The sequence below is a fragment of the Dermacentor variabilis genome, chromosome 3 (genome assembly GCF_050947875.1).
Source record: "Dermacentor variabilis isolate Ectoservices chromosome 3, ASM5094787v1, whole genome shotgun sequence".
NCBI classification, from domain to species: Eukaryota; Metazoa; Arthropoda; class Arachnida; order Ixodida; family Ixodidae; genus Dermacentor; species Dermacentor variabilis.
The window spans coordinates 47,983,495-47,996,689 of record NC_134570.1 but is presented as its reverse complement, the minus strand read 5'-3'; the positions used below and the strand labels follow the sequence as shown (position 1 = coordinate 47,996,689).

At 51.8% G+C, this 13,195-nt stretch overlaps 1 protein-coding gene across 1 annotated transcript in view; it reads right to left on the bottom strand.

Moving 5' to 3' along the window:
* Window positions 1-10,579, bottom strand: part of LOC142575546 (uncharacterized) — a 76,871-nt gene extending 66,292 nt beyond the window's left edge. The window contains exon 1 of the mRNA XM_075684974.1: window positions 10,006-10,579. Coding sequence (XP_075541089.1) covers window positions 10,006-10,564 — 559 coding nt within the window. The 5' untranslated portion in view covers window positions 10,565-10,579. The remainder of the gene's footprint in view (window positions 1-10,005) is intronic.
* Window positions 10,580-13,195: the final 2,616 nt, after the last annotated feature.

Here is a 13,195-nt window from a genome sequence, read left to right as displayed (position 1 = left end):
TTTTTTCAGCTGCAGTAGAATGCAGCCGGTGCCACCATCGTTCTCACACGCGGCAGAGACGAGAGCTCCGCGCACGTGACCCCTCGGGCGCCTCGACGGCCGCGCCGCGTGCCACGTATTAAAGCGTATTGAATGCAATTTCGACGACCTCGTTTGTTACCACGCAACTTCAATGGCCTCGCGGGCTCGTCATCTCTCTCTCTCTCTCTCTCTCTCTCTCTCTCTCTCTCTCTCTCTCTCTCTCTCTCTCGTCCTTAGCCGCAAATCCGGCGCGCGGTCGCTCTTTCCCGTCGCGGAGACGGCGTTTTAATACATCGAATCGACTTTGTTCTCCGGCCATGCAAGCACTGTGTTGACGCAGGGACAAACCAAAGGAAAACTGTGAGCAGTTAGTATGTATGCATGGCAGTAGCCTGCAAAATACCTCACGCCACTAGGGACATAATGCCGTACGAAACGCCCTTGACAAAGATAGGCTGTGTGTGTGTGTGTGCTTTTTTTTCGTTTAAAGTAGGAGACAACCCTGACGAAAGCCGCCCGGCTTCGCACCCAGCGCTTTAAAAAAACACTATCCCCGATTAAAACAACGCCAGAGACCTGAAACCGGGAAGCGCTATATCTCATGACGGAGCAAAACATCAAGAACAGGAAAAGAAAAAAAAAAGAAAAGAGACACGGGCAAAAAATAAAATAAAAACACTCAGATGCACACTCCACTCACACCTGGCGGCCCGGTATCCGGTGGCGTTCACGGCTGCAGCTATAAGCCCACGTGACGCAATGCTTCCGCTCGCGTACGCACGCACACTTCACCAGTACACAAAAGCCCGCGCCAACCACGGTGCTTGGTCTGCACTCCATCAGCTATCCTGCCACCACCCACGCAAACAGATGGCAGTGATCCAAGAGCTACAAAACTCGCTATCAACTGTCTTTTTATTGGTATATATATATATACTAACCGCCCATGCGGCTCAAGGAGAGACGCAACCGAAAAACGCAAACGCAGGTACAACGGCAGACTGGAAGTGCGTGGATCGAAACGCGAACAAAACGACCGGTCGTCGGGGCGGTCACGGACGCACGAACCCGGTGCGCGCGCACCAAGACTTGGCCCAACAATCGTGGGGACCCCCTTCCCCCCTCCCACTGCCGCCCCCCCCACGCACACAGACGGGCGCGCACGCGCGCGTGCCCACTTACAAATGCCGCACACACACACACACACACACGCGCCACGTATACGTCGCCATCGATTAAGGCGCGGAATCGCGGGGAGGAAAGGAGGTGCAGGCGGAGGAGGAGGAGCGAGACCAACAGGGACCGAGAAGTCGGGAAACCGACCAAACGGGTCAGCAGCAGCAGCAGACAGGAATTCCAGCTTTCGCGGCAACGCCGTCATGCCACTATAAGACTGTGCCGCACACACACACACACACACACACACACAAGCGCTCGCGCGCGTGTCTGAGGGACACATATGCCGCAGCAGTCAAGTCCAGAAGGCAGAGAGAGAGAGAAACGCCCTTGCCTGTGTAGTGCGCAAACTTTCTTTTCCTTATTTTTCTCCGAGAAGTCGCGTCGAACGGCATGCTAAAAAGGGGAGCGCTATTGAAAGGCACGGGCCCCAGTCAGCCAATTAGCTCGAGTGCTGCAAACAGTGCGCGCCTTAACAGAACGTATTGTCCGTCACGCTACGCCTGTGTGGTGCGCTTGCATTTCTTCCCTTCGGCGTGTTTTGTCTTGCTTCGTATGTTTGTAAACGCGTACAGAAGCCTCGCTTGCATTGTACCGGTATAAAGCAACTCGCTTCTTATATCAGCGTGCATTCCAAGGCGCATAAAAACACACAGAAAGCACAACTCAGCTCGAGTTTCTTTCCCAAAGGTTAGCCGCGCACACGAGCTTTCTTTCTTTCTTTCTTTCTTTCTTTCTTTCTTTCTTTATTAAAGGAGAACTGACATGTTTTCAAAAGCTGCTGAATTTCTACCGCACGCTTTCAGCACGTAAAAACAAATACACTTAGCAGTTTACGTATGTAGGTTGGGTAACACTTCAAAGGTATTTTAACGTTATGCTAAAGTTGGTTTCGGAATGCCGGAACTGGCGCCATTGGCATCAAAGTGACGTCATGGCACGGGACAAGAGTTGCGGGCGTCGTGCAGCAGTAGCTATATATACAGGCATGACGACGTTGCTTACATCACAGCAAATACGAGTGACGCGTGCCTCGTTGTGCGTGCACGGGGAAACCGCAGCAACCGCCGGATCGAAGCGAGCCTGTGCGTCACGAGCGAAACTGGCACCCAATTCGCAATGCCTTTCGTTCGTACGAGTGTTCTTAGCCATCGACTAGGTACACAATAGTAAGTCCAGGATCAAGATTGGCCGGACTTTTCTTTGCTCTTGCGGACGATTCGGTACGCAAGAGACTTTTCGCGGATACGCGGGCCCTGTAGTTCGCAGAATCAAGCGCCACAGCAAGTTATTATTCAGGGCGCTCTGACGATTGCCGGGCTTTTCCGCCCGGATTTAAGAGGGTTCGTGCCTCCACTTAACGCACGAAAATGTCGTGCCGGAATTTTCACTTCCGCACTACCTTGTAAAGCGGCCAGGTAACGCCAGGCAGAGTATTCCAAGACATCGTCTCGGCTAATCTTGGCTAATTATGCAGTTAAGCAGAATACAATAAAAATGGTGACCTACTCCACACAATAGACATCAACATGCATTTGGTCGCTTCGTCTTAGAATGCATCGGCATATCTTTAAGCTCTGGCCAAAGTTAGCTGGGACACCCTGCACCTATAGGATCCACTGAGCTCGAGACGCGCCTTGGGCTGACATACGTATAGGGGTTGACACCTCGCGTGCGCAAGGTTTGTTGCCGACGCAGTAGGTATATACGAAGTCAATCTTATTTCGGGGCTTCCCATACAGACTGCCCTCCTCCTAACTCGATCAAGCTAAGCAGCGTCGCTCGGAGATCCGATGAAGCGTAGCGGCGGAAGTCCCGCAGAAAGCGGCCCACAGGAATATGTATAGAGCGCATAAGCCTCCACAAGTAGAAGCTATACAGATACAGCGTTCCGTCTCCTTAAATTTACGTTATTAGCACGCCGGCGACGATTCACTGATTAACTTACGCGTCCGCCAAGTCGATACACTACACAGCTACGGGCCTTCCACGAAACTGCGCGTCAGTTTCGCAAACGTCTCCCGCTGCTTGCCGTCTTTGTCACGTGACCTCGCAAGAAGAGGGGGGTGGGGGGGGAGAAAGCCAGAAGCAATTCACAGAGTTACTGTTGGCGCTTCCCTCCTCGGCTCTCCCAGTATATTAGCTCTCGCCGAATTGCACAATGGGATATACAACCCGCCGCTGGAGCAGTCCCTCTCGTTCATGGTAATGAGCAATCTGCCAGATGAACGGTTTCCCTTGCTCTCGCAGCGGCATTCGCGTCACGGATGCAGTGCCCGTATTCGGCCTCGCCGGTTAAGAAGGAGGGGGGAGGGGGGGGGGGGGAAAGCTCGCATAAATTATTGACGACGCCCGTACACCACCGCACGCAGCCATCTTGCGCACTTTTCGACGGCCTCTCTCTCGCTCTCGGTTCCTGGTGGCATCGAGCAACATATCGGAGAGTTTGGCAAATGAATGATTACTGGAGTAGCCTCCCTAGCTTGCTTATTGAAGTAAGTAAACAAATGAAAAGCACGCCAATTTAAGGGTTCCAACAAACCAACGACACCTATAGAAAAGGTGCAAGTCACCACTGTGATACAACCACTGCATAACGTGTATAACCCTACAAAACCCAGCGCACGATGTTCGGTCTGTTTTAGCTCGACTAATCGACGCTACAAATACTTTCTCGAGAAAGTGAACAGTTACATACTTGAGACGTTCATCTGGTGAGCTCTTAACTAATACGCCATATACTCGAGGCGTATACAACGTATACAACGCAAGCATTAGAAGTCCAGCTAGCACGACTCAGTGGCCAGTGCGTTCTGGTGCCGAGCACGAAGTCGCTGGTTCGATTCCAAACGTGCGTTCCTAAGGGAGGGGCGGGAGGCTCAAATGTCAACAGCACCGGTGTGCAGTGCTCCGGGTGCGCTAAACAGGAAGGCCTAGGTAGTCAAAGCTAATGTGGGGGTCCTCCTCTATGTATGCCGTAGCCGCTGTATTTTCGGACGTGAAACACCGCCGATCAGATCAATGAGCAGTACACTCTCCCGCAATAACGCTGAATTCTTTTTCTCAATAGCCGGCGTTCTATACTGCACAGACATCGCCGGTCACCATATCGATCGGCGCGATAACGTCACGATTCCGCGATGACGGCTAATCGCGCGCGGATCAGTTACGCAAGAGAAGGAATTCCGGCTTTCAAGGAGGGGGGGGGGGGGGGGGGGGCGTCTAAGGCTGCGAAAAATGCTGACAAATAAAATATTCCAAGCAGCAACTGCCCGTGTACAGCTATACCGCATACTGTTGCACTACGGAGACGATGTACAGGGTGTTTCATGTAACTTAATTGTGCCAAGGATTTTAAGAAAGTGGTTAGCGCGCAGCTGAATGAAACCAACGTACATAGTTTACCGTCATGTGGCACTCCATAGAGTAATTGTTTTTACATACTTCTTAATTAGTCTATTAACTAAGATGAATTACGCTTTTTTTATATTCACTGTATAGGGCCAAGCGCGTTTCGTTGCGTTGTAGAGGGGGTTCAGAAACGACCGATCCAATTTTTTGCGGCAAGTACATCCTGCATGGCGATTTTTCTTTTTCGGCGTTTGAAGAAAAAGCCCGCGAAATATGAAATAAAACCACGTGACCGCGGTCGTGCGCTACTGTATTGCAGCGCCCTCAGCGTATTGCAGGCACATGGCGGCAAACCACGTGACGCTCGTATCATTCAACTACGCGGCAAACTTTTCGTTTAGTCCCTTGCACAAGTTACGTGAAACGCCCTGTGTGCAAGCGGCCTTTAAGACACAGATACCGACACGGCTTTCAATTCACGACAACTCAAGAAGGTTTGGTCAACAAAACTTGTTAGCGGCAGCTCGTTCTACACTCGCAAAAGGTAGGAGCATATGCATTTGTCAGGTTGAACGCCTCTTTTTAAGTTCTGCGCCCGGTGTACATAAGCTGGACAAGAAAACTGAAAATGAAATTCAAAATGAAAAATGGCGCGCAACGCAGACAATTAAGGACGAAAGAAAGCGCAGGCTTATTTAAAGACGAGCCAAACAGACGGATGCACAGACGTATACGTGAAGGCAACGAAACAGACGAACGAACAGACGAACGAACAGACGGGAGGAGCAGACGAATGAACAGGAAGTTCGCTCCGGCTCCACGTGTCTGTACCTCATGGACCTACCTACGCGTGTTTCACTGTATATTTCCTTCAGCAGTTTGGCTGACGTCAACTACGACGTGAGTATGAGTGCACTGCAGCGAGCCACATGCATGTAGTCGGGAGAAGCCCAGCTGCTGCTTCCGCGGCGTTGCGCGCACGCGCTGTAAACACTACCGGAAAACAACGTTTCGCAAGTTCCCGTACACGGCACTCAAGCGAAACCCGACGCCTTCTGACACGCATGGTCTCCGCAGCCCTGTCAGCAGATTCATAACACACAACTTATCCAGCAACGCTTCGGCAAACACTTATAGGTATTTGAAATCTGGCGTTTTACGTGCCAGAACCACGATTCGGTTATGAGGCGCGCCGAAGTGGGAGACCTCGGATTAATTTTGATCGCCGGGGGATCTTTAACGTGGCCGCAATGCACAGAACACGGGGGTTTCTTTCCTTCTTTTTCTTTTTGCATTTCGCCCCCCACAGAAATGCGGGCGCGCCGCGACCGGGATTCGACCCCGCGACCTCGTGCCACAGCCGCTAAGCCACCGGGCGGGCGATGCGAAATAAAATCGCGTAAAACAATGTAGGTCCAAGACAACTGCATGTACAACGATGCGAGTGGTGGTTACCGGAGGTTTCACCGCCTTTTCCTGATTCGACGATTTTTTAATCATGTCCCAAACCCTGTTTGTACACTCTTTGTCATGAATCCGTACATTTTCGCAACGTAATATCGTAATTACGAAGGCCAAATACCTCTTCCCCTCCCCTTTTTTTTTAATTTAAATTTTATATTTTCACACGCATATTTGATCTCTTCGGGACAGCCATGAAACCTGCATGGAGTCAACCGACTGGTCAAATTCGCGCGCAGGAAGCCGAAAATGCAATCGTGATAATGATCACAAATAGCATAGCACGCGCGCAAAAGTGGCAATGTAGCTCGCTATCTCAAACGAAGATTGCATATCGTATAAATAGACGGGCAATTGCGGAAGCGACTTGCTGACTATCTCGTGCCTTCTCCGTTTCTATACGCCGAATGTTGATATGCTTATATTCAAGTGTTTTCATATACACTCTCCATGTGTTTCTTTTTTTTTTTCCTTCTCTATAATACATTCACTTTCCTCAGAGAAATAAACGTTTTTGCGAATACTAAATGGACACCATAATAATATATGAACCATTATGGACCCGGAAAATACGATGTCGATCCACCTATCTGCATTTATATGGCGGGAAAAGAGTTAATTATTAAAGGAAGGCGTAGGCAAGAAAGAGAAGAGAAAAATAAACGCAAGAAAACCAAAACCGTGCACATGAGCTAACTACAGATAGCGAAAGGTGGTTAAATTGCAGCATGCGTTTCATGCGCCCGTTCGCAGTCTGGCTATTAATTCTGCCACCGCCATTTCTCGAAGCGCCTGCGGTACTCAATAAACTACACTTTCTTTTAACGATAGTACAAGTGGTAGTAAAAAAAAAAAAAGAAAGACGAACGGGCCCATGGGTTATTTATAATCGAGGAAATACAGATAAAGGACTCGGGCTCCGTCGCGGAAGTTGTGCGTTTCATAAACACGGCGAATTACAACAGACCATTTTGGCACGCGCATGCGAACGCCAATTTCATTCCATCGCCCCAACCGCTGCCCAAACGCGCATGTATGCAAGGAACATCCCGGACCCGCTAACTGCGAAGGCTACTTCGCTATTCATACCTGTCAGGAGACGGAAGAAAAAATGGTAATTATTAGCACGTTGTGGGTAACTTATTATGAAAATGAGTCGCTCTTTCCGGCTATTGCATCTCTCCGACCAAAGTTAACGACGGACCCGTTTGAATAAAAAAAAAAAAAGAAGGTGAAGAAGACAGGGACGCAAAAATAATATCTATAAAGAAGCACGCTATAAGAAGAAGCAACGAAAGAAAGAAAACGGTCGAAATTTACAGCATTTGAGGTTTATCTTGTCTTCTTAACAATGCTTGGCGTCAATCTTTTGCATACGCTTTTAACACTTCTGCGTTCGCCACCCCCCCCCCCCCAAAAAAAAAAAATTACCACCGGTCACGGTAGCTCTGACGGCTGTGGCGTTGCACTGCTAACCACGAGGTCGAGGGTTCGGCCCAGGCCTCGGCGGCCGCATTTCTAAGCGGGCGGAATGCAAAACAAATGCCCGCGTGTGTATACCGTGCATCAGGTGCATGCCGACGCGGTCAAAATTAATCCGGGGTCCCCCACTGCGGCCTCCCTAGCAATCAGATCGTGGTCTCGGCACCTATAGGCATCTGACTTTAGTAACCTTTAAAAAGAAGGGGGGTAAACGCGATTTTTTTTATTTCAGCGTACTCCCTGGAGGGTCTATCTGATGACGCATCCGACTATACACGCACCAACCGAGCTGCTACAACATCAGCGGTGCCTGCGACGTCGACATAAAGCCGTGCAACGGAGAGTGTGTGCAACGGTGCGGAACTCGCTCCAGATATCTCCTCCAATGTACCGACACGACCGACCGACCGCCGGCGATTCTGTCGTACACTGCGCGTTGCAAGAAGACAGGAGAACAACGCGAGCGGCGAATAAAAAATGCGGGCCGATTCCCAGGAGTGTGCATCCGGCAGGAGATGCGCGTGCAAGCGGCGTGGCTTGCATCCCCCTCCGTTAACGACGGTGCAAGCACGTAGATAGATAGCGGCGTATAGGCGCGCTGAGCAAGCGCAAAACGAGGACGACAGGTGTGCGGTGGCGGTAGCGGGGAGGATTTATGCCGAGCGCCGCCAACGGACGAGCAGTACGACCGCGAGCACAACTTTCCGCGAACCTGTAGCTCACCGGCCCAGCGGCGACAGTTCTTTTTCTCTTTCCCCTCTCTGACGTCAGCGCGATGCAGTGCAGACCGCCTGAGTGCCCAACAAAGGAGTTGAACAAACTACGGAAAGCCCTGACGCTCGGTTCTACGCCAGCTGCAAAGTACGGCGGTTCAGCCAGAATACGCATTCGATTAAACCCTCGTTAGGGTACGCGAATTTGTCTCGACTTAATTCTTCAGATTTCAAGCGGAATTGTGGACCTATGAAATTGATCACTTCTTTTCAACAAAACTATTGCGTTATAATTGCAACAATCCCGTACGAGCATGCGTTTGCGCAAATATGCATTGTCCTCGTGCGCTTAGAACAACATTTCTTGGAAACTTGGAAAGATAAAGCGTTACATCTTATCGCACTTGGCCTTCATATGGAACGTCACAGCGACGGCGACACCGACAGCAAAAATTCGCCGAGAGTGTCCCTGTAACTGCTATCGCAATAATACCAACACTACCAGAACGTCTGAACTCGTAAGCACGAACATGAGGCAAAGCCGGGTGCCACATCCACGATGCCAACCCATAGATGTGCCGGAGTTCAGTGCCGGAGTTCACGCAAGTATTTTTCTCTTTTCTTCAGGAAACGCAATGGCGTAAACGACACCCGAACGCTTATACCACTTGCACCTTCCTTCCTCAGCGACGATGACCGAAGGACTTCTACGCCAACACCTCGACTCCAACCTCTGGAAGTGTTGACGACGGTTGACGAAGGCTTTTTGAAGTAGGCAGGTAGGTGTCCGTCGCTAAACAGATCCGTCCTTGAAAGTTTCCCGCTCGCATTCACCACGAAAAATTTTGTGCTCAATCTACGCGTGGAACGGGAATGCGCCTGCGTGCGACCTTGCAGGGTGAATCGCACGAAGCGCCCTCGGGGCCTTGCACATCAGAATGAAGAGTATTTCGCCGTTTTAGACCGCTTGACATGTTTGAACCACAGGTGGACAACCTTACGTTGTCGGTTACTGCCTATACTTCTCTCCGGGGTATTCGTTAATTAAAATCAAATCTGGGATTGATCGAGGGAATCGCGTGCAAACATCCGCTTTCAAAGCGAAACGCGGCACGGCGACGGCGGCATCGACAGCAAACGAACACCACCCAGCTGCCGCCACCCTTCCCCACTTAGCTTGAGCAGAAAGAAAAGATAGCGTCAATCCTTCCGACAAAATCGAACACCGTCGTCTGCGCGCCAAGAACGCAGATTCCGTTAAAACATAGTTTCGGTTTCAGATTAGAATTGGAGCACATCAGCCACATACGGCCACCGGAGGCACCAACGCCACAGGCGAGCATATAGGACAGAAGACCAGACGACAAACAAGGGTGGCGCAGCAGACGACCGAGCAGACGATGCCAAAAGCACCGACGCCGACGAATCGGCCGAGTCCCGACCACACACATACCGCGCGCGTCTCCGATCTAAACCACCAAGCCCGAGCGCGCACGCGCGCGTGATACAGTCGCCGCCCGCGCGAGCTTCGAATGCTCACGAGCCGCGTCGACGTCGGAGAGCGAAGGAGTGCTCCGCGCGCTCCGTACGAGCGGCCCAAGATGTGAAGCGCGGCTCGAGGCACGTGCTTGCTTGCTGTGCTAGGGACGACGTCGAAGCGCCGCCGCAGACACGCGCGGTAGAAACCACAAGCCAGCTGCTGATGCCGCCGCGGCAGCCGCAGCAGCAATAACACGCGCACAGCGCTTATTAGAGGGCATCGGCATATATGCAGCGACACGGGGAAAGCACTTCTACGTACACGTGAGCAAGCTGAGCAGCGTCGGTTCGTAGCCTCCCGTGGTGACTCCAGTGTGCTGAGACCCGTAACGGTGCTGCTGCTGGTGTTGCTGATGGTGCTGGTGTTGCTGATGGAGGTGGTGGTGTTGTTGCTGCTGCTGCTGCTGCTGTTGCTGCTGCATCATCAGCTGTCTCGCCGGATAGGAAGGAGGCGGCGGAGCGGCGGCGGCGCCCCGTGCGCTGCCGTACGGCGGCCTGCCGGCACCGCCGCCCGCGTAGTCCTCCCATGGCGGCAGCCGGTCCAGTGTCCGCCGCTGCGCTGTGCGAACACACCACCACCACAACCGACGTATGACGACGGCCGCGGCAGCAGCGGCGACCACGACAGCACACAGCGGGGCCTTCTGCCTCCGGCGCCGCCGAAGCCGCCCTCTCTTCGCCGTAGCCGCCTCCTCACCCGCTACGCCGGCGACGCCGCCGCGCGCTCGCCCCGCCAGCCGGCCTGACGCCGCGGCCCCGTTTCCGTTTGCTTGTGCATCCTTCCATCGCTTACGGCATCGCCCTCCCTCTTTCCCTCCCATCTCGACGTGGCGGCAGCCATTCCTTCTCTCTCTCTCGCCAGCCCCATTTTTCATCGCTACCTCGCACACACGACGGTGGTGTGGTGCGTGGTAGCAGAATTCCTGTCGCTGGTGGCGCGCGAGAGGCGAGACGAGGAGAGTGTGTGTATAGAAAAGAGAGAGCGTCGGGGAAGGTCACCGCCAACGCCGAAGGGGTGATGACGACGACGTCTATGACAACGATGGACGCCGCCCACGCCCGTTTGATTGAGCGTGCCCCGTTTCACACATCAGCGAGCGCGAGCGGCACATGCCGCGCGTCGGGGTTCAATACCGCGTGAGCCGCCCTCGCAGTCACCATCGGCTACGCCGTTCACGCGCGCACAGAAAACACCAAAAGCCTCCCCGTCTCGACAGCCAGTCTCCCTGTTTTCCATGAAGCGAAACAACCGAGCCTCGTCTCCCAGCGCCGGTTCTTCGCTGTATTGCGTAGCGTGTTTGTGTGCGCGTACGCGCGTGTGTATGTATATGTACGTGCGTGTCCCGAAAGGCGAGAAAGATGACGATGTGGCAGGAACAGCCGCGGCAGCTGCGGCCGCTGCAGTTGAGCGAGAAACGGACGGAATGCAGTCCGACGAGCACAGAACAACGGCCTTCGACCCCTCCGTTTTTCGAAGAGCACGCGCGCATGTTTGCGCGTGTGCGTGTCCGTGCAGGAGGAGCGCGTCTGTTGACGTACGATCCCTCCATTCCGAGTACACGCACGCAATCTCCTCGTCGGAGCTCCAATATAACCTCGGTCCTCCTCTCAATCTTCGCTGTTCGCCAATATAACCATCGTATATTTCGCTACACGCAGCGAAACAAGAATCCGCGCATCGAAGACGCACCTCTCGCTAAACCACACAGGTGGCGCTTATGAGCACCGAGCTTCGTATACATTGTAATGGAATGCCGATACATCCATCCAGCCGGAGACGCAGAAAATGTCCGTGTCACAGAACGGACGCGGTCGAAAGCTGACGGGGACGTTAACTCGTTAGCGGTGGAGATAGGCAGGATACTACTGAGCTACTGGTTAGGAAAAAAAGAAAAATTGCGTAGCTCCGACGCACACCTTGGAACCGATGTCCGAACGAAGCTTTCGTCAAGCGGTTAATGGAGTGCTATAAATTCACAGGCACCGGCAACTTTACGAGATAATGCAGATATAGGCCGTATGCTAGATTACCGCATCGTTACAGGTAAGTAGGTCTCCCACAGGCTAGGTGACACAAGCTAGGTCCCAAAGCCAATACGCCGCACATTTCCCTTCAAAATTCACGAGAGGAAAGATACTGATATGCGTAAGTCTACTCATCGATGGAATATATATATATAAAATAGTTTGCAGGACATTCACGAGTGCCTTATCTCATCGATAATCGACTAGGGAATACACTATCCGGTAGTCGTATTTAACAACGAACCCTACTATAAACCGCACACGAGCGTGAGATTTCGACGACACGACAGACGAGAAGAGCGCGAAGAAAGCTGCAGTGGACGAGGAGACGGGAGTTCTAGCACGAATCAGAGTCGTTACACGGGCTGCCATGCAACGGAGCTATTGGCAGCGCGAAACGCGCACGTGGAGCGTTTATTTGTCACACGCGCGCGCGCGCGCCCAAGACGCTCGATCGACTCCGGAGCGAGACAGCTCACTCAAATGGCTGTTATTGCTGTTACTGCCGGTTCTTCAGCAAAGTCACTTGGGTTTCGCACGTCACGTATCGTGAACCGTTCTTCTGTATATAGCGAGCAACGAACGAGCTCGCACATTTATACAGCCATCGTTTCTCTTTCTTTCTTCCTTCATATTTCTTGTCGTCGCTGAAGACGCAGGAGCGTGCGCCACGCCTCTTCTGCGAGTGACTCGTCTACGCGCGTATTAGTCTGCCGCAGAAACAAGTTTCGACGCAGTATTGTGCTAGCTGCCAATCAGTCCAAATTCTACGTCGTCACCAAGAGCTAGAGCGAGTGCTTCAATGTGGCATCGCCACCGAACCTCCGCGTCTCTTCAGGCATCTAACCCTTTTTGGTTAAATTTTCTAATGAAGCGAAAATTTTACGTTGCGTACATCCTAACGACAAATTACGGGGCGAAACACGGAATAATTCCCCTGTGGAGTCTTAAGCAACAAATTCAAATTCTTTTGTTTTTCTTCTTCTTCTTTCATTAACTGCCAACTCGACGTGTTGGAAAGAACACGCGGTTCTTCAGACTTCTCAATTCACAATCATGATGGAGTGAAATACGGTCACAGATTATTCGTAGATATTTTTTTCTGATGCCCAGGGCAGATTGTATGCAAATGGCAGCAAGCTCCAGAAGTATATTGCAGAGGACTGTGCTCAAGTGTGATGCGACACATGGCTGGTCATTTGCAAAACATCATGGCCAATCATAACACACATTTGCAGCACAATGCCGGCAAATTTTTGTAAGTAGTACATCTTGCAAAAAGAAAGAAAAAAAGAAACTGCGCGAACTACGCGACACAGTGAAACAGGAACAGCCATAACGAGCACTTCCTGACTTTTTTTTTTTTCCTTTTTTGTCGAGTAGTAAGTGGTGTTTGCTATATGATGTAGAACATATACCAACTAGCC